Raw genomic sequence first — 22809 nt, 5'->3', positions numbered from 1 at the left:
ATAAGGCTTTATGGAAATATGCTTTTGAATGTGTATATATGACATAACTGGAATATGTTTTATGCTACATATGCCATGTAACATATCTCTGTAGAGGTTATGATCTACTGAATCTATTAATCCTATTTGTATGCATGTATCATTTTTGTATTCAAAGTTATGAATATTGGCTGTATACTTGCTGATTTTAAATAACCTTAGTAAGACATTTGGTCAACTTCTTTAGAAAGGAATTTGCAAAGTTAAGTGCCCAATCAAGAAGCATTTAATGAACAATGGATGTTGGAAGGCTCCAATCCACATAAGAAGTTTTCCTGGAGACATTCAAGATACCATGTGGGCTGCCTGTAAAAAATACTGAGTAATGCATGGACATGTGACTTGCCCAGGTGACTCCAAAACTCCATCTTGGAGCTGGACTTTGCATAGGAGAGAGGAGGGGGTGTCCACCCACAAGAGAAAGTCTATTTAAACCCCGGGGAGACCCCTCCATTTTGTATTGAGCTGGCTAAAGAGAGAGCCTCTCCACCCCCAAGGATATCTGAAAGAAACTGGAACAAAGGACAGTAACTGCATGGGGTTTGAGTGATTGCTGGACCCAGACTAGAAGGAGACGAGTCTGTAAAAGGAAGCTTACTGGGTGAGGATTTTATCTGTATTCAGTTTTATTACTGCACTAGACTTAGACTTGTGTGTTTTATTTTATTTTGCTGGGTAATTCACTTTGTTCTGTTTGTTACTACTTGGAACCTACTTTCTCTATTTAATAAAATCACTTTTTACTTATTAGTTAACCCAGGGTATGTATTAATACCTTGGGGGGCAGGGAGGAGGGAAACAGCTATGCATCTCTCTCTCTCAGAGTTATAGAGGGCAAACAGAAAAGGAGTATTTGTGGCACCTTAGAGACGAACCAATTTATTTGAGCATAAGCTTTCGTGAGCTACAGCTCACTTCATCGGATTTTTTTTAAAGCTTATACAGGGTAAAAAGGATTTATTTGGGGTTTGGACCCCATTGGGAGTTGGGCATCTGAGTGTTAAAGACAGGCACACTTCTGTAAGCTGCTCTCAGTTAAGCTTGCGTTTGTAGGATGTGGTTCAGACCTGGGTCTGTGTTTGTGGCTGGCAAGTGTGTCTGATACAGCCAGGCAGGGTTCTGGAGTCCCAAGCTGGCAAGAAAGGCAGGGGCAGAAGTAGTCTTGGCACATCAGGTGGCAGCCCCAAGGGGGTTTCTGTGATCCAACCAGTCACACCCGGTGAATGAATTCCCAGTGGAGAGGGGCCGCTACAGGGCAGAGCGGGGTCTAGCAAGAGCATTGATGGAACAGCATTAAGAAATAAAAGACTGAATGAGACATCCTAGTGAACAGCACTGCACTGAACTGCCTGCATAACCAGGCCGGGGAGCTCAAAGTAATTTCCCACACCCAGGAGACACAGAGGCTGTGTGCCTAAATAAAGGAATAGAGCCCTCCTTCTGTTGCACATCTAGGATAGGCAGATGAACTGGATCTCTGTGACCCCTGTGACCATCAGCCTGATCCATGAAGGGAAAAGGCCCTGATTTAGATTTCTGCTTCCCTTTCTCTGGGCTCAGTCTGCATTCCTCATGGAGGGTAGAAGTGCCTGGCTCAGGGACTTCCCCCTTCACTGCGATGCAGGAGCCAGATTTTGGGCAAACCTTCTTGCGCACAGCCTGTGTGAGAGGAGCCAGCCTGGCACATCACATACATGCAGTCCCCAGCCAGCCAGGAAACCCCAACCGGACACTCAAACAAGAGCCTTTCTTAGCCCACACAGCACAGCCCCAGGGGAACAGCAAGTGTTTACCATGTGTGTAGTCGGAGAGCGAGAAGGGGTCTGGGGAATCCTGGCCCACCTCCTCGAGCAGCTGCCTTGGCACTGTAATGAGAAAGGAGACTGCACTGAAAGGGCAGCTCATGTAGAACCCCTGGGATGCGGGTAGCAGCCAGGGATGGAGAGGAGACATGAGGGCTGCACAGGTACCTCAGGTGAGGGGTGTATTGACAGATCAGGACCAACCACCACTGCCAGAAATGTACATACAAAATATTTCCCTATGTCAAAGCAGTGGGCAAGGAGACAGCACAGGAGCCAGCCTCAGTCTGACCGGGGGAATTCTGTGGGTCAAGGAGGGAGGGCCAGGTTGGGTAAATAATGTCCTTGGCCTTGACCACCAAAGACATGAGTTCAGTGAGTCACGTGTCATCCTCGTCTGTAGTGGGCAGAGAGCAGATCCCGGGCTGAAATAGCAGGGGGGCTACTGGCAGGACAGAGGCACATTGGTAGAGTTGTACAAAGGTCCCAGGGGGTGCTGCAGGTCAGGAGGCTGGCATGTGGTACAGCCATGGGGGCAGAGGCAGCTTGCACAGAACCTGCCCATGCCCTGGCTGGTTGGATATTAATCTTGCTTTCATGAGCCCTTAGATCCTTACAGTTTGCTACTTACAAAGAAAGACAAAAATATTTCCTCTAATGGGGAGATTTGAGGATTCACTTTCTGTCTGTATCTATGCACCCTGAAGCTTCCCATCTCCCCACTCCGCACCTGCATGCACATGGTTAAAGATCCATGCCCCAAGAGGAGAAGACAGAGCAACAGCTGCTCAGCATCTGCCCTGTTTCTCAGGGGCTTGGCTTTGTGGCCATTTCTATAGTTCTCAGCCTGCTGCTGACAGAATGCACAAGCATCTCTCAAGGCAGGAGACATGACACCACTCTCATCTAAACTGATCCTGCCCAGCAGCCTCAACAGCTACGCTAGTGGCTTGCTAGGCCAACGGGTGCCCTTAGTCCTCAAGATGCCCCTGCTCTCTGGGATCTGTGTTGTACATCGTAAAGCACTTGCTGGAGTCCTTCCAGCCCCTCCCCAGTGCAGTGTCAGGGTGACCTGGGACTCTTACCACATGTATAGGAGACCCTCAACTGTTTTTTCTCGCCAGGGAAGCAGGGGTCACCAAAGGTGGCCTTGTTAGCCGAGATGGTACAGTTCTCCTTCCTGTGACACTTCCGAGAGACTCTCCTCAAGGCATCAGGAGCTAAGCACTCTGAAAATATAGACCAGGTGGTCACCAGGCTGTGGCACCTGCATTCCCAGCAGCAGGCAGAAAAGCTTAGAAATTGCTTCTGGAAACCATGTAACCCAAAGCCAGACTTGGTCTGTAATATCCCATTCAAATGCACCACGTAGGAGTGTACATGAATGAGCCCATAGTGGTGACCTTGTCAGGAGCGCATGCCTCCCTGCCCACTGAGCACGGAGTTAGCTGTGAAGGAAGGGTGCATGTATTGTGTCCATGCGGCTGATTATATGCATACATCCTCAGCCCATATGGCAGTGAGCTGGCTGAGAGACTGCGTATCCCAGCGCCCAACAGTCACCTATCCCCAGCAATAGGCTGGGAACGTGCATGTCTCAATGCCCACACAGCAGTGATACAGCTGTGCCCAATGTAACGTCTCTGACAGCATAATTACTTATTAAGAACATAAGAGCGGCCACACTGGGTCAGAACAATGGTCCATCCAGCCCAGTGTCCTGTCTTCCAACAGTGGACAGTGCCATGTGCTTCAAAGGGAGTGAACTGAACAGGGTAGTTACCGAGTAATCCATTCTCTGTCCATGCCCACCTTCTGTCAATCAGAGGCTAGGGATACCCAGAACATGGGGTTGCATCCCTGACCATCTTGGCTAATAGCCATTGATGGACCTATCCTCCAGGAACTTATCTACTTCTTTTTTTAACCCAATTACACTTTTGGCCTCCACAACATCCCCTGGTAATGAGTTCCAGATTCTTCAATGTGAAAGGGGCCCAGTCAGATTTCTAGTTCACACCTTCCCAACATACCTACATTGGGTCCAGTCCTGTTTGCAGAGTCGCACTCTGGTTTGCCCCTCATGGATCTGCCATAGCTTGCAGAGTAAATTGCTAGGATGGATTTAGCCCTGCACTGCAGCCTCAGCTTGTCATTCTCACATACGGTCTTAATGCGGTGGTTAGCTGGGAAACAACATTACACAATATTCTGTTGCAGCATTAACAGCTAGGCCTTTACCATTCCAAAAGTCAGAGAGCAAATTTTATGCGGTCCTTTCTGAAGTGGCAGCTCTGAGCTCCTCCCATTTGCCTAAAAGCATCCCTTCCCAATCAATATATAAAACACCTAACAAGAAGAAACTAAGAGACTGAGCAATTCCCTTTGCTGTCGTCTCGGCAACTGGTGAATGTACTAGCTATTTGTTAGCATTTGCTTAAACGATTTGGCAGATATTTTTCATCCTATGGGATTTTTGCAAACTGTTTGCTTTGACTATTTATCTGTGTCACCTAAATCACATGGCACAGTTTAGGCTCCTTAATGGAGAACATTGTCTTCCTGTGTGATTTCACAGCACATTGTCCAATAGGGCCTGATCTGGACTGAGGCCTTGGAATACTACTGCAAGGCAAGAAAAAAAATTATAATCTCCTTCTCTCTCCAGGAGTAGGATGATCTGTCCAAGAGACAGGTGGGGTTAATTGACAATGGCTCGACAAAGACAATGAATCCCCTTTTTGCCTCTGGTACACTTATAGTGCTGACTGCACCAATAGTCTATGGAAAAACCAGAGAGGATGCTAAATGACACCCTCCTTTGCACTTTAAAGCCATTTGCAGAACTCACCTGGTCTGCACTTGTATGAAACTATTAGGTACTTGCGTGTCCCGGGACACGGGTCTGGCCCAAACACTGGGCTATGCACAGAGAACTGACACCAGCGCTGGTCCTGGCACTCATCCAGAAGTTTCTGTGGAGGGGCGGGGGCAGATGGGGAGACAGACATGAATTTAACATTAGAAATCCTGAGGCCACATAGGCATACCCTAGAATACCTTTATAATAAGAAAGCCAGGCAAAGTGCACGTAGCCCTGGTGACAGGGACCTGCTGCTGCTACTCCCAAGCTCTACGTTGCTAGCAAAGCATCAGACTGCAACAACTACGCAAGTGCTGCCTTCTATAGCTGACCGTTTCCTCCATAAGAACCTTTCAAACCATTTTAAAAACTACCAAGCCAGCAATCTCCTCTTGACAAGACAGTACCCAGTGGAGCAGACTGGATGATCACAATGGCTTTGGAATCTCTTACAATGAAATATCACTTTAGTTCAATTGCTCCCACTGACTCCCCTCCTTTTTCAGGCTGTTTAATGTATTGTCCTGGTGGCTGCCACATTTGAAAGAGGCCACCCTGACTTCCCTCTGTCTTCACTTCATCTCAGGACGTATAGCCACAGCTCTCTGGGAATGACACAAATCATGATGTTTACAGCCTACCCATATTTGTATCAGGAGCTCTCCTCCTTAGTTTAGCTCTTTGAACCTTTCCTCAAATCGTCTTCCACTTCTCCCCACACTCCTTCTTGGGCTTGACTATGATTTGTGCTGCTCAGGGTTGGCCATACTGCCCTGTGATGAGCAGTGTGACCACAGGCCTTTGCATAAAGCTAAACCAAAGGAGACATGCATAACACCCAACACACACAGTGGTAAGGAGTGATCCGATCCTGATTGACAAGGTCAATTCTAAGAAATCCTGCAGGCCCAGTCTGGTGTCAGGGCCATCTACTGAGCACAGAGCTCCTCTCCCCAACTCTGCTGCTCTCTGCTAAATTCTGAGCCTCTCATTAATCCAGGAAGGGCCGGCCTAATCCCATTCTGGGCCAGCCACTCTCACAGCAGGAAGAAGATGTAAAGATACAGGAAACTATTTTTAATGTACTTAACTCCAGGTGGCCTCCCTGGCTGCTTTCTTGCTGGGCCTCTCCCTCCATGGTGGGTCTATTCTCCTGCTGATCCTTATCTAAGGATGTTCTTCCTCTTCACGCCACCACCTGACAGTATGGCTTTGGCCAAGGGGTAGGAGCAGATAGTTGCAACTCCTAGCTGTAAAGTGGGCTAGATCTGCTATCACCCCTAGATCTCTTTTAGGATTACTGCTTAGGACTCTTTTAGGACTGCAATGGGTACCCACATGGCCCCACAGTACGCCAACATTTTTATGGCTGACTTAGAACACTTCCTTAGCTCTCATCCCCTTACACCCCTACTGTACTTGCTCCACATTGATGACATCTTCATCATCTGGACCCATGGGAAGGAGACCCTTGAGGAATTCCACCAAGATTTCAACAATTTCCACCTCACCATCAACCTCAGCCTGGACCAGTCCACACAAGAGGTCCGCTTCCTAGACACTACAGTGCTAATAAGCGAAGGTCATATAAACACCACCCTATACCGGAAACCTACTGACCGCTATACTTACCTACATGCGTCCAGTTTCATCCAGACCACATCACATGATCCACTGTCTACAGCCAAGCTCTACGATACAACCGCATTTGCTCCAATCCCTCAGACAGAGACAAACACCTACAGGATCTCTATCAAGCATTCTTAAAACTACAATACCCACCTGCTGAAGTGAAGAAACAGATTGACAGAGCCAGAAGGGTACCCAGAAGTCACCTACTACCAAGACAGGCCCAACAAAGAAAGTAACAGAATGCCACCAGCCGTTACCTACAGCCCCCAACTAAAACCTCTCCAGTGCATCATCAAGGATCTACAACCTATCCTGAAGGACGATCCCACACTCTCATAGACCCTGGAGGACAGGCCAGTCCTCTCTTACAGACAGCCCCCCAACCTGAAGCAAATACTCACCAGCAACTACAAACCACACAACAAAAACACCAACCCAGGAACCAAACCCTGGTGCCAACTCTATCCACATATTTATTCAAGGTACACCATCATAGGGTCTAACCACATCAGCCAGACCATCAGAGGCTCGTTCACCTGCACATCTACCAATGTGATATATGCCATCATGTGCCAGCAATGCCCCTCTGCCATATACATTGGCCAAACCGGACAGTCTCTACGCAAAAGAATAAATGGACACAAATCAGACATCAAGAATTATAACATTCAAAAACCAGTCGGAGAACACTTCAGCCTCCCTGGACACTCAATTACAGTCCTAAAAGTGGCAATTCTTCAACAAAAAAAACCACTTCAAAAACAGACTCCAACCTGAAACTGCAGAATTGGAATTAATTTGCAAACTGGACACCATCAGATTAGGCCTGAGTAAAGACTGGGAATGGTTGGATCATTACAAAACCTAAACCTAATTTCCCCAATACTAATTTCTCCCTACTGTTACTCACACCTTCTTGTCAACTGTCTGAAATGGTTTCAGAGTAGCAGCCATGTTAGTATGTATCTGCAAAAGAACAGGAGTACTTGTGGCACCTTAGAGACTAACAAGTTTATTAGAGCACAAGGTTTTGTGGGCGACCGCCCACTTCATCGGATGCATAGAATGGAACATATAGTAAGAAGATACATATATATATATATACATACAGAGAAAGTGGAAGTTGCCATACAAACTGTAAGAGGCTAATTAATTAAGATGAGCTATTATCAGCAGGAGAAAAAAAACTTTTATAGTGATAATGAAGATGGGCCATTTAGACAGTTAACAAGAAGGTGTGAGGATACTTAACATAGGGAAATAGATTGAATATGTTGTAATGACCCAGCCACTCCCAGTCTCTATTCAAACCCAAGTTAATGGTATCTAGTTTGCATATTAATTCAAGCTCAGCAGTTTCTCGTTGGAGTCTGTTTTTGAAGCTTTTTGGTTGCAAGATTGCCACCCTTAAATCTTTTACTGAGTGGCCAGAGAGGTTGAAGTGTTCTCCTACCGGTTTTTGAATGTTATGATTCCTGATGTCAGATATGTGTCTATTTATTCTTTTGCGTAGAGACTGTCTGGTTTGGCCAATGTGCATGGCAGAGGGGCATTGCTTGCACATGATGGCATATATCACATTGGTACATGTGCAGGTGAACAAGCCCCTGATGGCGTGGCTAATGTGATTAGGTCCTATGATGGTGTCACTTGAATAAATATGTGGACAGAGTTGGCATCAGGCTTTGTTGCAAGGATAGGTTCCTGGGTTAGTGTTTTTGTTGTGTGGTTGCTGGAGAGTATTTGCTTCAGGTTGGGGGGCTGTCTATACATGAGGACTGGTCTGTCTCCCAAGATCTGTGAGAGTGAGGGATCATAGAATCATAGAATATCAGGGTTGAAGGGACCTCAGGAGGTCATCTAGTCCAACCCCCTGCTCAAAGCAGGACCAATCCCCAACTAAATCATCCCAACCAGGGCTTTGTCAAGCCTGACCTTAAAAACTTCTAAGGAAGGAGATTCCACCACCTCCCTAGGTAACGCATTCCAGTGTTTCACCACCCTCCTAGTGAAAAAGTTTTTTCTAATATCCAACCTAAACCTCCCCCACTGCAACTTGAGACCATTACTCCTCGTTCTGTTATCTGCTACCACTGAGAACAGTCTAGATCCATCCTCTTTGGAACCCCCTTTCAGGTAGTTGAAAGCAGCTACCAAATTGTCCCTCATTCTTCTCTTCTGCAGACTAAACAATCCCAGTTCCCTCAGCCTCTCCTCATAAGTCATGTGTTCCAGTCCCCTAATCATTTTTGTTGCCCTCCGCTGGACTCTTTCCAATTTTTCCACATCCTTCTTGTAGTGTGGGGCCCAAAACTGGACACAGTACTCCAGATGAGGCCTCACCAATGTCGAATAGAGGGGAATGATCACGTCCCTCTATCTGCTGACAATGCCCCTACATATACATCCCAAAATGCCATTGGCCTTCTTGGCAACAAGGGCACACTGTTGGCTCATATCCAGCTTCTCGTCCACTGTAACCCCTAGGTCTTTTTCTGCAGAACTGCTGCCGAGCCATTCGGTCCCTAGTCTGTAGCGGTGCATGGAATTCTTCCGTCCTAAGTGCAGGACTCTGCACTTGTCCTTGTTGAACCTCATCAGATCTCTTTTGGCCCAATCCTCCAATTTGTCTAGGGCCCTCTGTATCCTATCCCTACCCTCCAGCATATCTACCTCTCCTCCCATTTAGTGTCATCTGCAAACTTGCTGAGGGTGCAATCCACACCATCCTCCAGATCATTTATGAAGATATTGAACAAAACCGGCCCCACGACTGACCCTTGGGGTACTCCACTTCATACCGGCTGCCAACTAGACATGGAGCCATTGATCACTACCCGTTGAGCCCGACAATCTAGCCAGCTTTCTATACACCTTATAGTCCATTCATCCAGCCCATACTTCTTTAACTTGCTGACAAGAATACTGTGGGAGACCGTGTCAAAAGCTTTGCTAAAGTCAAGGAACAACACATCCACCGCTTCCCCCTCATCCACAGAGCCAGTTATCTCATCATAGAAGACAATTAGATTAGTCAGGCATGACTTGCCCTTCGTGAATCCATGCTGACTGTTCCTGATCACTTTCCTCTCCTCTAAGTGCTTCAGATTTGATTCCTTGAGGACCTGCTCCATGATTTTTCCAGGGACTGAGGTGAGGCTGACTGGTCTGTAGTTCCTAGGATCCTCCTTCTTCCCTTTTTTAAAGATGGGCACTACATTAGCCTTTTTCCAGTCGTCCGGCACTTCCCCCGATCGCCATGAGTTTTCAAAGATAATGGCCAATGGCTCTGCAATTACATCTGTCAACTCCTTTAGCACTCTCGGATGCAGCTCATCCGGCCCCATAGACTTGTGCTCGTCCAGCTTTTCTAAATAGTCCCAAACCACTTCTTTCTCCACAGAGGGCTGGTCACCTCCTCCCCATGCTGTGCTGCCCAGTGCAGTAGTCTGGGAGCTGACCTTGTTCGTGAAGACAGAGGCAAAAAAAGCATTGAGTACATTAGCTTTTTCCACATCCTCTGTCACTAGATTGCCCCCCTCATTCAGTAAGGGGCCCACACTTTCCTTGACTTTCTTCTTGTTGCTAACATACCTGAAGAAACCCTTCTTGTTACTCTTAACATCTCTTGCTAGCTGCAACTCCAGGTGTGATCTGGCCTTCCTGATTTCACTCCTGCATCCCCGAGCAATATTTTTATACTCTTCCCTGTCATTTGTCCAATCTTCCACTTCTTGTAAGCTTCTTTTTTGTATTTAAGAGCAGCAAGGATTTCACTGTTAAGCCAAGCTGGTCGCCTGCCATATTTACTATTCTTTCTACACATTGGGATGGTTTGTCCCTGTAACCTCAATAAGGATTCTTTAAAATACAGCCAATTCTCCTGGACTCCTTTCCCCCTCATGTTATTCTCCCAGGGGATCCTGCCCATCAGTTCCCTGAGGGAGTCAAAGTCTGCTTTTCTGAAGTCCAGGGTCCGTACTCTGCTGCTCTCCTTTCTTCTCTATGTCAGGATCCTGAACTCGACCATTTCATGGTCGCTGCTTCCCAGGTTCCCATCCACTTTTGCTTCCCCTACTAATTCTTCCCGGTTTGTGAGCAGCAGGTCAAGAAGAGCTCTGCCCCTAGTTGGTTCCTCCAGCGCTTGCACCAGGAAATTGTCCCCTACCCTTTTGAAAAACTTCCTGGATTGTCTGTGTACCGCTGTATTGCTCTGCCAGCAGATATCAGGGTGATTGAAGTCTCCCATGAAAACCAGGGCCTGTGATCTAGTAACTTCCGTGAGTTGCCAGAAGAAAGCCTAGTCCACCTCATCCCCCTGATCCGGTGGTCTACAGCAGACTCCCACCACGACATCACCCTTGTTGCTCACACTTCTAAACTTAATCCAGAGACACTCAGGTTTTTCTGAGTAACAGCCGTGTTAGTTTGTATTCGCAAAAAGAAAAGGAGTACTTGTGGCACCTTAGAGACTAACCAATTTGTTTGAGCATAAGCTTTCGTGAGCTACAGCTCACTTCATCGGATGCATCCGATGAAGTGAGCTGTAGCTCACGAAAGCTTATGCTCAAATAAATTGGTTAGTTTCTAAGGTGCCACAAGTACTCCTTTTCAGGTTTTTCTGCAGTTTCATACTTGAGCTCTGAGCAGTCATACTGCTCCCTTACATACAGTGCAACTCCCCCACCTTTTCTGCCCTGCCTGTCGTTCCTGAACAGTTTATATCCATCCATGACAGTACTCCAGTCATGTGAGTTATCCCACCAAGTCTCTGTTATTCCAATCACATCATAATTCCTTGACTGTGCCAGGACTTCCAGTTCTTCCTGCTTGTTTCCCAGGCTTCTTGCATTTGTGTATAGGCACTTGAGATAACTTGCTGATTGTCCCTCTTTCTCAGAATGAGGCAAGACCCCTGCCCTCTCGCGCGCTCCTGCTTGTGCTTCCTCCCGGTATCCCACGTGTCCCCACTTACCTCAGGGCTTTGGTCTCCTTCCCCCGGTGAACCTAATTTAGAGCCCTCCTCACTAGGTTAGCCAGCCTGCTTGCGAAGATGCTCTTCCCTCTCTTTGTTAGGTGGAGCCCGTCTCTGCCCAGCACTCCTCCTTCTTGGAACACCATCCCATGGTCAAAGAATCCAAAGCCTTCTCTCCGACACCACCTAGGAGCCATTCGTTGACTTCCACGATTCAACGGTGTCTACCCAGGCCTTTTCCTTCCCCGGGGAGGATTGACAAGAACACCACTTGCACCTTAAACTCCTTTATCCTTCTTCCCAGAGCCACGTAGTCTGCAGTGATCCGCTCAAAGTCATTCTTGGCAGTATCATTGGTGCCCACCTGGAGAACCAGGAAGGGGTAGCGATCTGAGGGCTTGATGAGTCTCGGCAGTCTCTCTGTCACATTGTGAATCGTAGCTCCTGGAAAGCAGCAGACTTCTTGGTTTTCCTGGTCGGGGTGACAGATAGATGACTCAGTCCCCCTGAGGAGAGAGTCCCCGACCACCACCACCCGCCTCCTTCTCTTGGGAGCGGTGGTCGTGGAACCCCCAACCCTAGGACAGTGCATCTCATGCCTTCCAATCGGCGGAGTCTCCTTCTGTTCCCTTCCCTCAGATGTATCATCTAGTCCACTCTCCACATTAGTACCTGTGGAGAGAACATGAAAACGGTTACTTACCTGTATCTGCGTTGCTGGTACATGGACACTCCCCTTTCTTCTTCTGGAGGTCACATGCTGCCCATTTTTCAGGATAGGTTGTAAATTTTTGATGATGTGCTGGAGAGGTTTTAGTTGGCGGCTGAAGGTGACAGTTAGTGGCATTCTGTTATTTTCTTTGTTGGGCCTGTCCTGTAGTAGGTAACTTCTGGGTACTCTTCTGGCTCTGTCAATCTGTTTTTTCACTTCAGCAGGTGGGTATTGTAGTTTTAAGAATGCTTGATAGAGATCTTGTAGGTGTTTGCTTCTGCCTGAGGGATTGGGGCAAATATGTTTGTAATTTACAGCTTGGCTGTAGACAATGGATCTTGTGGTGTGTTCTGGATGGAAGCTGGAGGCATGTACGTAAGTATAGTGGTCAGTAGGTTTCCGGTATAGGGTGGTGTTTATGTGACCATTGTTATTAGCACAGTAGTGTCTAGGAAATGGACCGCTTGTGTGGACTGGTCTAGGCTGAGGTTGATGGTGGGATAGAAATTGTTGAAACCATGGTGGAATTCCTCAAGGGCTTCTTTTCCATGGGTCCAGGGCCACTCTCATTACCACTTCAAAAATTATTTTTCCTCGCTTGGTATCCTGCTGTTAATTGATTTGTCTCGTTAGACTGACCTCACACTTGGTAAGGCAACTCACATCTTTTTATGTATTTTCACCTGCTCCTGTATTTTCCACTCTATGCATCTGATGAAGTGGGTTCTAGACCACGAAAGCTTATGCACAAATAAATTTGTTAGTCTCTAAGGTGCCAGAAGGACTCCTCGTTGTTTTTGCTTTCCAGACTTCACCCTCCCATTGAATATCTGCCCTTCAGATTATTTTTCCACAGAGATACTGGCCTGGATTATTCCAAATTTAATTTAATCTGGTTATTTTCTGCCAATATATTAAAACCATTTCACAAGGCCTCATCTGGAATACTGCATACTCTTCTAGTCACCCCCATTCAGGAAAGATGCATTCAAACTGGAATCGGCGCTGAGAAGGGCTACAAGGATGATCAGGGGAAGGGAGGTCCAATTTCATGCAAGGAGGCTGGAAGAGCCGTGCTAAGCCAACATAGGTTTAGTGGGGAGCTGGTTGTGCTCTATAAATACATCAGGAGCAAACACCAGGGATGGAGGAGAGCTATAGAAGCTAAAGGACAATGGTCGTCCAAGGACAAATGAGGATAAACTAGCCATGAATAAATCTAGGTTGGAAATTGGAAGAAGGCTTCTAATCATCAGAGGGAGGGGTCTAGAACAGCCTCCTAACAGGAGCAGTGGGAGCAGCAACCGAACAGGGATTAAGAGGGATCTTGATAAATTTATGACCGGACTATATGGTGGGGGTTACCGACAACAGCAGGAGACAGGGTGTGGTGACTCAGGAGCTCCCTTCCAGTCCTGGTTCATTGATCCAGTTCCTCTGTACAATTTCTCTGCCCTCACATACACAGCTCGTCTCAAGTTAAAACCATCTGCCGGTTCCATTAACCATGGTGTTTATTCCAACTTCTAGGCCAGTTTTCTCAACAGTTTTCAGGTTGGCGGTGCCTTCTTCAAAGTCAAACATTTTTACTATACCATAAATACTATTTACGATAAAAGTAAGAATAAAAAATGATAGCAATGTTATGCCTATAGAATTGATTGGTGTGTGTTTCGAGAGGTGGACGCAGAATAGTTGACCTTGAAGTGTGCTGGGAGTGGGGGAGTGAGATTATCTTTGCTTGAGACTGTAATAAAATTTCCAATGCTTCTTGACTCCTGCAATTGCCTATTGTGACCTCCCTGGGAGTTGCAACCCACCAGATGTGAAACTCCGCCTTAGATCATTAAGGAAGACAGCTGTAGCCTTCATAGTTCTATATACTGTGTAGTTTGGCATTACCCCGTGTGACATTTTTTCAGTCAACATAAGAGTGTTTTCATCCCAGACCATTTTGAATTGGATTTTCAATTCAAATTTCATGCAACCATATCAAATCCTTTGCTAAGATCCAAATCCATGGAATCTACTGCATTCCCTTTTCCCACTAATTTTGCAATTCTAGCCAAAATCAAAAATAGCTAATTGATTAGACAAACCTACTCTTTAGAAAACCAACTTGGTTATTGGTCCTGGTTCTGCTACTCTCTAGGTATCTGGTAATTTGCTCTTTTGGTATTTTACTAGGGAAAGAAAGAACCAATTTTAATTTTACAAATTGTTCTGACATTTGTTTTACAGTTAACACATGGCTGCATCTGATTCTTGCCCTGTGAACCTACAGGTGTGTTGTGCTGAGCAAAATACACCATGTAGCTGCAGCAAATAGAGTTAAAAATCCTCACTTCCTATACATTGTGCAGACAGCTTGTCTATGCAAAAGGATCTTCATATATTACGCAACTTCCCTGCACCCCTTCCATTTGGTTATACCTATTTGCTATGTCTGCTTTATGCATAAATTGATTTCAAGCTCTTTGATGTATGGATTATGTCTTCTCTAAGTTTGTACAGTGCCTAGTTCAGTCGGATCACAATCTACATGGAGCTTCTAGTGGTGTTTCCACGGACAGCTCACAGGGTTTTTCCTTTTGTTCCAGTGACAGAGCTGCCACTTTGTATAACAAGATGGCTAGTTCAAGTCCCACCCAAGGATAGATTTCTTCAAACAATTCAAGTGCCTCATATTGCAAAAGACGGAGAATTTGGAAAACAGGACCACAGTGTTGCTGGACCTTGTATCTGTATATTAATCTCCTTAGCTTCCCAGGGAAAGGCATTCAGATGTACTGAACACTGTTGGGAACTTAGCTCATCAGCAGAGAGACCAAAGGGACCCTAGGCTAAGAAGAGATCCTGCACCATTCCAAAGTATTGTGGCTTTCTCACGCCTTGGCTCAGGGCTCTCCCGACCTGTTTCTTTTACTGCAGCCACTAGGCATTAGCAAATTCCAATTTAAAAGCCTGATGAGGCCTTGCCCACAGTTTAACGACTGCCAGCTTATTCTTTCTGTCTTGCATTAAAATGCTGCATGTGCAGCTCCAGAGTCAGGACTGCACAGCTGCTTTTCACTAGTGGAAAGAAAAGGAGTACTTATGGCACCTTAGAGACTAACCAATTTATCTGAGCATGAGCTTTTGTGAGCTACAGCTCACTTCATCGGATGCATACTGTGGAAACTGCAGAAGACATTATATACACAGAGACCATGAAACAATACCTCCTCCCACCTCACTCTCCTGCTGGTAATAGCTTATCTAAAGTGATCATCAAGTTGGGCCATTTCCAGCACAAATCCAGGTTCTCTCACCCTCCGCCCCCCCTCACACAAACTCACTCTCCTGCTGGTAATAGCTCATCCAAAGCGACCACTCTCCCTACAATGTGCATGATAATCAAGGTGGGCCATTTCCAGCACAAATCCAGGTTTTCTCACCCCCCCCCCCACCCCCATCCTGTATTTGTGCTGGAAATGGCCCACCTTGATTATCATGCACATTGTAGGGAGAGTGGTCGCTTTGGATGAGCTATTACCAGCAGGAGAGTGAGTTTGTGTGTGTGGTTTTTGGAGGGGGGTGGGGGGGGGGGTGAGAAGGCCCACCTTGATTATCATACACATTTTAAAGAGAGTGGTCACTTTGGATGGGCTATTACCAGCAGGAGAGTGAGTTTGGGGGGGTGGGGGCGGAGGATGAGAAAACCTGGATTTGTGCTGGAAATGGCCCAACTTGATGATCACTTTAGATAAGCTATTACCAGCAGGAGAGTGGGGTGGGAGGAGGTATTGTTTCATGGTCTCTGTGTATATAATGTCTTCTGCAGTTTCCACAGTATGCATCCGATGAAGTGAGCTGCAGCTCATGAAAGCTCATGCTCAAATAAATTGGTTAGTCTCTAAGCTGCCACAAGTACTCCTTTTCTTTTTGAGAATACAGACTAACACGGCTGTTACTCTGAAACCTTTCACTAGCGTGTAAGTGATATACTCTCAACAGCACCGATTATTACGGGCACTGGCCTCTAGATGGCACTTCCTCCCTTCACAGACACAGATCAATAAGCAAACACAATTACTGGCTGCAACTCAGTTGCTCCCTAAACAGAGTAGAATTTGGTGTTACAGAGAAATCCTTAAGTTAGATGCTGGCAGCACAAACACTGCAGCCAGAGACTATAACACAACAGCTTTTTAGCTCAATAGCAGCAGCTCCAGAAAGCTATGGCTTGTAGCACTTGGTTTTATGCTGAAAGAAGGAACACTGACCAAGACACCAAGGTTAAGAGAAGAGTGCCCTGGGCTTTCTAACTCCCACATACACGGCCATTTGGAGATGGGTAGAAGGGACCAGTGGATGATGCCTTGACAGTGCAACACCCGCATAGAAATGCCCCACAGTCACAGCACTGGGTCGAAGCTCCAGACCTGAACTCATGGGACATGTAGGATTTGAGCCCGTGACTTTCTGGCCCAGAGCTGAGCAGGTTAGGATCAGGTATTTTAAAGGACCAGTGCTCCAATGGGGCTAAAAACAGCCATGAACGTACCTAGAAAATAAATTCAGAGGTGGCTGTTGAGGAGTTCTGTGCGGATTGTTTCCAGCAAAGGATGGAGTTGGTTGCAGCATGCAGGCATTAGTCATCCTGCGTGATCTCAGTGATGGGCTGGAGCAGGCGCTCAAAAGCCCCTTCTTAAAATACAAAAACCAGTTTGAAAAGAAGTTTGGGGGTGATTGTCCCACGATGGAGGTGCTTCTGCTTTGGACTTCAATATGGTGAGTTCTTTGGGGGAAGACATTCCCCAGTCCCTCCACACTACTCTCAGCAGAGCCCATGCACCCCAGGGACATGGGGTTTAGCATACACAGAGAAGGCTCATTTTCACCACAGTCTCTAGGTAAAATACTACCTTTGCTGCAACTTCAGTCAACGGAAGCCCCATATAAGCAGCCAGAGCCAGGCCTGAGGTGGATCCAGGTTTGGAAGAATTATTTTAAGAGGACATTGTCAGCTCTTCCATTGAATAGGCAGAGCAAGCGGGAGCTTAGGGCAACAAACTCTGTACGAGCATTTGCAGAGCTCTCTAAGCTCCATGGTTCACCAGCTCTAGTGAGATGTTTAGAAGAATCTGCAACAAGATGCTGGGGGTTGTTTCTAATGGGAGTGCCTGGGTGCCACAGCTTTGCAGAGGTCAGGGGAAACCCCCCCAGAATGGCATTACTGAAAGCTTGGTAGCAGCTGGGAGACCCAGAAATAACCAAATAAGGGATAAGAACTGATCATCTGGTCTAACTCAATTTAATCTAAATTGATCTACTGCATTCTGAGCTGTGGTTAACCCAAGAAGTGCTGGCCTGACACCTACAGCTGGCATTCACTCAGAGGACAGGGGAAAGATTTAGAGCAGGGGTCAGCAACCTGCGGCATGCGTGCCAAAGGCGGCAGCCAGCTGATTTTTAGTGGCACTTTTCTGCCTGCCAGGGTCCTGGCCACTGGCCCTGCTAAGCCCGCTGCTGGCCTGGATGGATGGAACCCTGGGCTGGCAGCAGGCTGAGCAGGGCTGAGCGGCTCAGCGCACTGCCGGTCTGGGGTTCCATCTGGCGCCCGCACAGCCAGTCTGGGGTTCCATCTGGCGGCTCCTGACAGCCGGGGTCCTGGCCACCGGCCCCACTCAGCCTGCTGCTGGCACGAGGTTCTGCCCATCCAGGCCGGCAGTGGGATGAGCGGGGCCAGCGGCTGGGATCCCAGACCTGCAGCGAGGGCAGCAGATGGAACCCCAGACAGGCAGCGTGCTGAGCTGCTCAGCCCGCTGCTGGTCTGGGGTTCTGTCCACTGGCCCCTGCTAGCCAGGGTCCTGGCCACCGGCACCGCTTAGCTCGCTGCCAGTCTGGGGTTCCATTGGGGGGCCCCTGTAAATGTAAAATTTATTCCTGGCACGTGAAACCTTAAATTAATGAGGACTTGGCACGCCACTTCTCAAAGGTTGCCGACCCCTGATTTAGAGAGTCAGGAGCCTATTTCTCATATATCTTACTCCAGTCTTTTCATAGATTCACTGACTCCAAGGCGGGAAGGGGCCTTTGTGATCATCTGGTCTGACCCCCTGTATAACACAAGCCAGGGAACATCCCCACAGTAAGTCCTAGAGCAGATCTCTTAGAAAAACATCCCTTCTTGTATTAACAATGGTCGGTGATAGAGAATCCACCACAACTCTTGGTACGTTGTCCAGTGGTTAATTACTCACTGTTAAAAATGTATGCCTTATTTCTAGTCTAAATTTATCTAGCTTCAACTTCCAGCCATTGGATCATGTTAGACCTTCCTCTGCTAGACTGAAGAGCCCATTATTAAATTTTTGTTCCCCATGGACTACTGACTAATCAAGTCACGCCTTAACCTCTGTTCGTTAAGCTAAATAGATTGAGCTCCTTGAGTCTATCACCATAAGGCAGGTTTTCTAATCCTTTAATCATTCTCATGGATCTTCTCTGACCTCTCTCCAATTTATCAGCATCCTTCTTGATTTGTGGGCAACAGAACAGGACACAATATTCCAGCAATGGCCACATCAGTGCCAAGTATGGCTTCCTGGTTGCCTGCCCCCCCCCCCTTTTTTTTAAAAGGAAAAGGCTAAAACCAGAAAGGTCATATACAAATAATCCCTTTCTATCTACTCATGCAACTTTAAATGTAGCCAATATGGAACAATTCTTTGACATTCTCATCCTGAGCTAGCTTCCACAGCCCCACCAATGGAGGCACATGTTGAGAAGAATGATTTTAAAAGGACACTATCAGCCCGGGGCAGCACAGCTCTCCTATTTACTATGGGGAGAACAAGTGGAAGCCTAGGGCAAAACATTCTGTATTAGCACTTACAGATCCCCGTGTACAATTGGGGGTTAGTACTGAACTTAGCCATGAAACCACAGCTGAAAGGAACATGTGCAGGCAAAGAGGCTTTAGAGTCCCAGACACTGCAAAATGTATGTGAGCTGCTGTTATACTTCTGGGTCTCTCTATTACTCTGTGTCTCTCTTCTACTGCAGTGCCCATTCAGACTCTTTCAGGTGTCCGTTGTCTCTAAGACCAGTGCTGGCAAGAGCCTACACTAGATATGACAATAGAAAAATGTCACATGAAATCCTAGGCCCCTGACAGGACTCCACTCTCTGAGGGCTGTGTACCCAATCAGGTCATTCCCATCTGGTGTTATATCTGTCCTGCGTCTTTCAAAGCATATTGCACTGGTTTCAGGGTGACCCCACACACCAAGGCAAGACAATTTGCCAAAGCCTGGTCTTTATGGCTAGCCCAGAAAGCAGGCAGCCTGGGAGATCAGGGATGCTTAGTAGAAGTGATGAGATGCAAAGGTAGACTTGGCAATGAGAGTGTTTGCTACCACTCTGGAGACAATCCTGGATCAGTTCAGGGCTAGATCCCAGCAGACAAGCCAGGCACCCTGCAGTGAGGAAGGATGGTCCAGTGATTAGTGCATTTGTCTAGGCTGGGAGAAATCTGGGTTTGATTCTCTCCTCTGCCACGTGTGACTGCAGGCAAACTCCTTAATCCTCACCTTGTAAAATGAGACTCATAGTCCTGCCCTGCCTCACAGAAGGCTGCTAAGATAAGTGTATTACTGATTCCCATGGTGGGGCCAGATAGAAACCTGCAGTGTATACCTGTGCTGTGCTGAAATCCAGAGTGGTGTCTCTGATAGCTCTGCAGCCCGTAGGAGGGTGAGAAAGTGCTCTCTATAATTGTGAGGTGTCTCTTACTCATTGTACTTAGCCCTAGGGTGACCCTGTCTGGATGACCTTGGTGGGGTGTCACACCAGTGCTGTTATTTACATACCATTTCTTTGGTTCTAACCCCATCATCTTGTGTACATGAGATAACTGGAGGCTTGAATGACTTCATGGATCTAGCATAGGGACTTCCCTTAAAGGGTTGGCAGCCTTCTGACCTCATGAGAGAGGCAGTTGGGGGAAAAGGGCACATACCCTGGAGCACTTGGTTTAGAAAGCCCCCTAAGAAATGCCCTGCATGCTGGTTGTGGTGAGTAAGGGAAAGTCAGTGGGCCCCACGAGTGGCAGGAATAGGGGACTGATGGATACAGGCCATAAAGACAAATAACTCAATAAGCCTCCAAACTTGGTGACTGGTTCCCTCTACATCTGTAATTACACAAATGGAAAACAATTTTGACCCATTTCACTCTTAAGCCTCAATACCTTAAGTCAACAGACCTTACTTCAGGGGCCCCTACTCCAATGCTAGGGGTTGACTGCTCCCAGCGGCTGCTACTCCCCATGGACCACTCTCCAGATAACTTCCAGAGCTGCCCCTGGGGCCGCTGCTGCTCGGGCAGTCCCCGAGGCACCCTGGGACCCATGCTCAGGTGCTCCCCAGAGCCAGGCACACCAACTGGTGCATGGGTGCTCCCTGGAGCCAGCTGCTGGGGCCGCCCAAGCAGCAGCCGGTGCGGCCAGCCCTGGGGATGGCCTGAGCAGCTGGCCCTGCGGCCGTTCCAGCAGTGGCTGGTGCGGCTGGCTATGGGGCACCGGAGCAGCTGGTCCTGGGGCCATCTGCTCGGGTGGCCCTGCAGTCAGCCGTACCAGCTGCTCTGGAAGTCCTGGAGGTCACAGAAAGTCATGGAATCCGTGACTTCTACGACCTCTGTGACAGAATCACAGGCTTATCCATGATTAAAATGATCAGTGGCTGGACCAAATGATATTTCCTAGTTTGTATACTTGGACTGGCCAGGGAGATTCAGTCCCTGGAGGGAACCAGGGAGTTAGCCACACCCTCCTCTAGCTGGGTCGATGGGCCCAGAGTGTTGTAACTAAAGAGAGGCTCAACACAAGGACAGCTCAGGCTGATGTGAGGCATTTGATGGGGAACAAAAGTTGGGAATGGAAAGCCCAGCCTGTGGGTGAAAAGCCTTTGGTATGTTTATTAAGTCAAAAGTGAAATGGCAGAGAAAGAACTAGAGCTGCTGGGCTGGGGAATCTTCCAAAGAGACAAAGCTACTGTAACTAGTTGTGTGATTTATGCTCATTATCAGCAGCATTATTTTCACTGAAATCAGGTTGGTTTCCAGAGAACCAGGAAAGTTGGTTGATTCTGAGGGGTGAGGGGATTGCCCCAGCGGTCACCCATGTTAAGAGTGGTGATGGATAACTATGCTAACTCTGAGCTATGGGGAGATGGTAACACTGCTATCCCCTGTCTGCCTCATTCCTTATTCCATTCATGACTCAGGGAACATGACATCCAGGGCACTCCTAACTGCCTATGGAGGGTTGCTCTTATTATTGAGGCATGTACTATGAAAGGGTCAGTCTGAAGTTATAAGGAAGGTTCCAATCAGCTCTTAGTTCTCCTGTGCTGCTCTGCCCACCTCTTGCTCTAATATTCTCTGTAAGTCCAGCTGCCCTTGGCAGCCAAAGGCACAAGGACAAGGATTTCCACTCTCTTGGTGAATCTAGAACAAGGAGGTGATGGTGAGTAAAAAGGAGCTCAGTGGTGTTACCACAGGCTCAGCTACAAAACAAGTCAGAGCTCTCAGTTCAATTGCAAAACCCAGCTGCATCCTATCCCCAAGATAAGCCAACAGGAGGCAATTAAATTTCACAAGTATAAAGTCCCCTGGCTCATGAGATCAGAGACCCAGGATCAGTCTAGGCTCATGGCTTCATTTTGACTCCCTGATATGTCAGCTGGGACAGTCAAGAATGTTTCTACTAAATGAAAAGGATGAAGATCAGCTTGCTGTAAATGGTGATAAATGGCCTGTCACTAAATAAAAAACATTCCACTGTGATTGTGATGAGGATCTAACTGGTGTCAGAAAAGTCACTGCCTGTTTCAGATGGTTAGAGGATGCCTCCCACCTCAAACAATTTTCACAGTAGTTGTCAGAACCTAGTGGGGTGGGGGTGGTTCAGTTGCTTTAAAACCCCAACATATCTCCTAGTTTCTTATCCAGACACCCCTCCTTAAAATGGTGACACTATCCATACCCAGAATGAAAAGTTAGCTGCTGCTAATGTCAAAGAACCTGTGCCTCTATCTGGCTTTCTGATTTTTTGGCACACAATGTCTTTCCTTCATAAGCCCACATGAAGGCAGATCTCTTCCCAGCAAAGTGCAATGTTAAGGAAGTATTTAACCAGGTTTAAAAATTGTTTTGCCATTGGACTCTACACAAAAAAAGCACCTCTCGAAGAATCTCTTGGGTGAAAAGAATAAGGACTTAGGTATTCACCTCCACCATACATGACTCGAGTACCCAGAGTCAAAGGATAACAATGATTTCCTTTCATTCTGTATTAGCCCCAGTAAATTAAAAACCATGATCTCTCTGTATTTAAATCTTTGAAATTTACATTTCCTAAAGAAGTGGTTGATACTGGGCATGTGTGAGTGGGGTAATTGCTGATAAGAATAGAAAGGTATATTAGGAGAGACCCACAGTGCACCATAAAAGGCCAGCTGCCACCAGGCAGTTTTGGAGTCTGAGTCAGAGAGAGATTCAGTCGGGAGCAGACGGCTGAACTGGAAACCAGCAAGAGAAGCCAAAGGAAAGAAGTCAGAAAAGCTGCTGCAGAGAGAGACAGAGAAAAGAAAACTGGAGCAGAGCAGAGCTGACTGACCAGGAGCTGAACAGCGATTAAAGAAGAATACTAAAAGATTTATCACAGCAGCAGTAGTGATATAAAGGGATACCAATGAATTTATAAAGTAAGCTTGCCAGTTTTAATATAATTTTAGTGTAG

At 47.1% G+C, this 22809-nt stretch overlaps 1 protein-coding gene across 1 annotated transcript in view; it reads right to left on the bottom strand.

Moving 5' to 3' along the window:
- The window catches only part of LOC311526712 (protein eva-1 homolog C-like), a 47050-nt gene that overhangs the window by 7012 nt on the left and 17229 nt on the right, over positions 1-22809 (bottom strand). Inside the window, exons 3-6 of the mRNA XM_084640010.1 lie at positions 4693-4816; positions 3875-4027; positions 2927-3070; positions 1833-1904 (exon numbers count right to left, since the gene is read on the bottom strand). Of these exons, the coding sequence (XP_084496136.1) occupies positions 1833-1904; positions 2927-3070; positions 3875-4027; positions 4693-4816 (493 nt within the window). The remainder of the gene's footprint in view (positions 1-1832; positions 1905-2926; positions 3071-3874; positions 4028-4692; positions 4817-22809) is intronic.

This window comes from Lepidochelys olivacea, assembly GCF_965140295.1.
Source record: "Lepidochelys olivacea isolate rLepOli2 genome assembly, chromosome: 9".
In the NCBI taxonomy this organism is placed as follows: domain Eukaryota; kingdom Metazoa; phylum Chordata; order Testudines; family Cheloniidae; genus Lepidochelys; species Lepidochelys olivacea.
The sequence above is the reverse complement of the archived record's forward strand: the minus strand, read 5'-3'. Positions and strand labels throughout refer to the sequence as shown.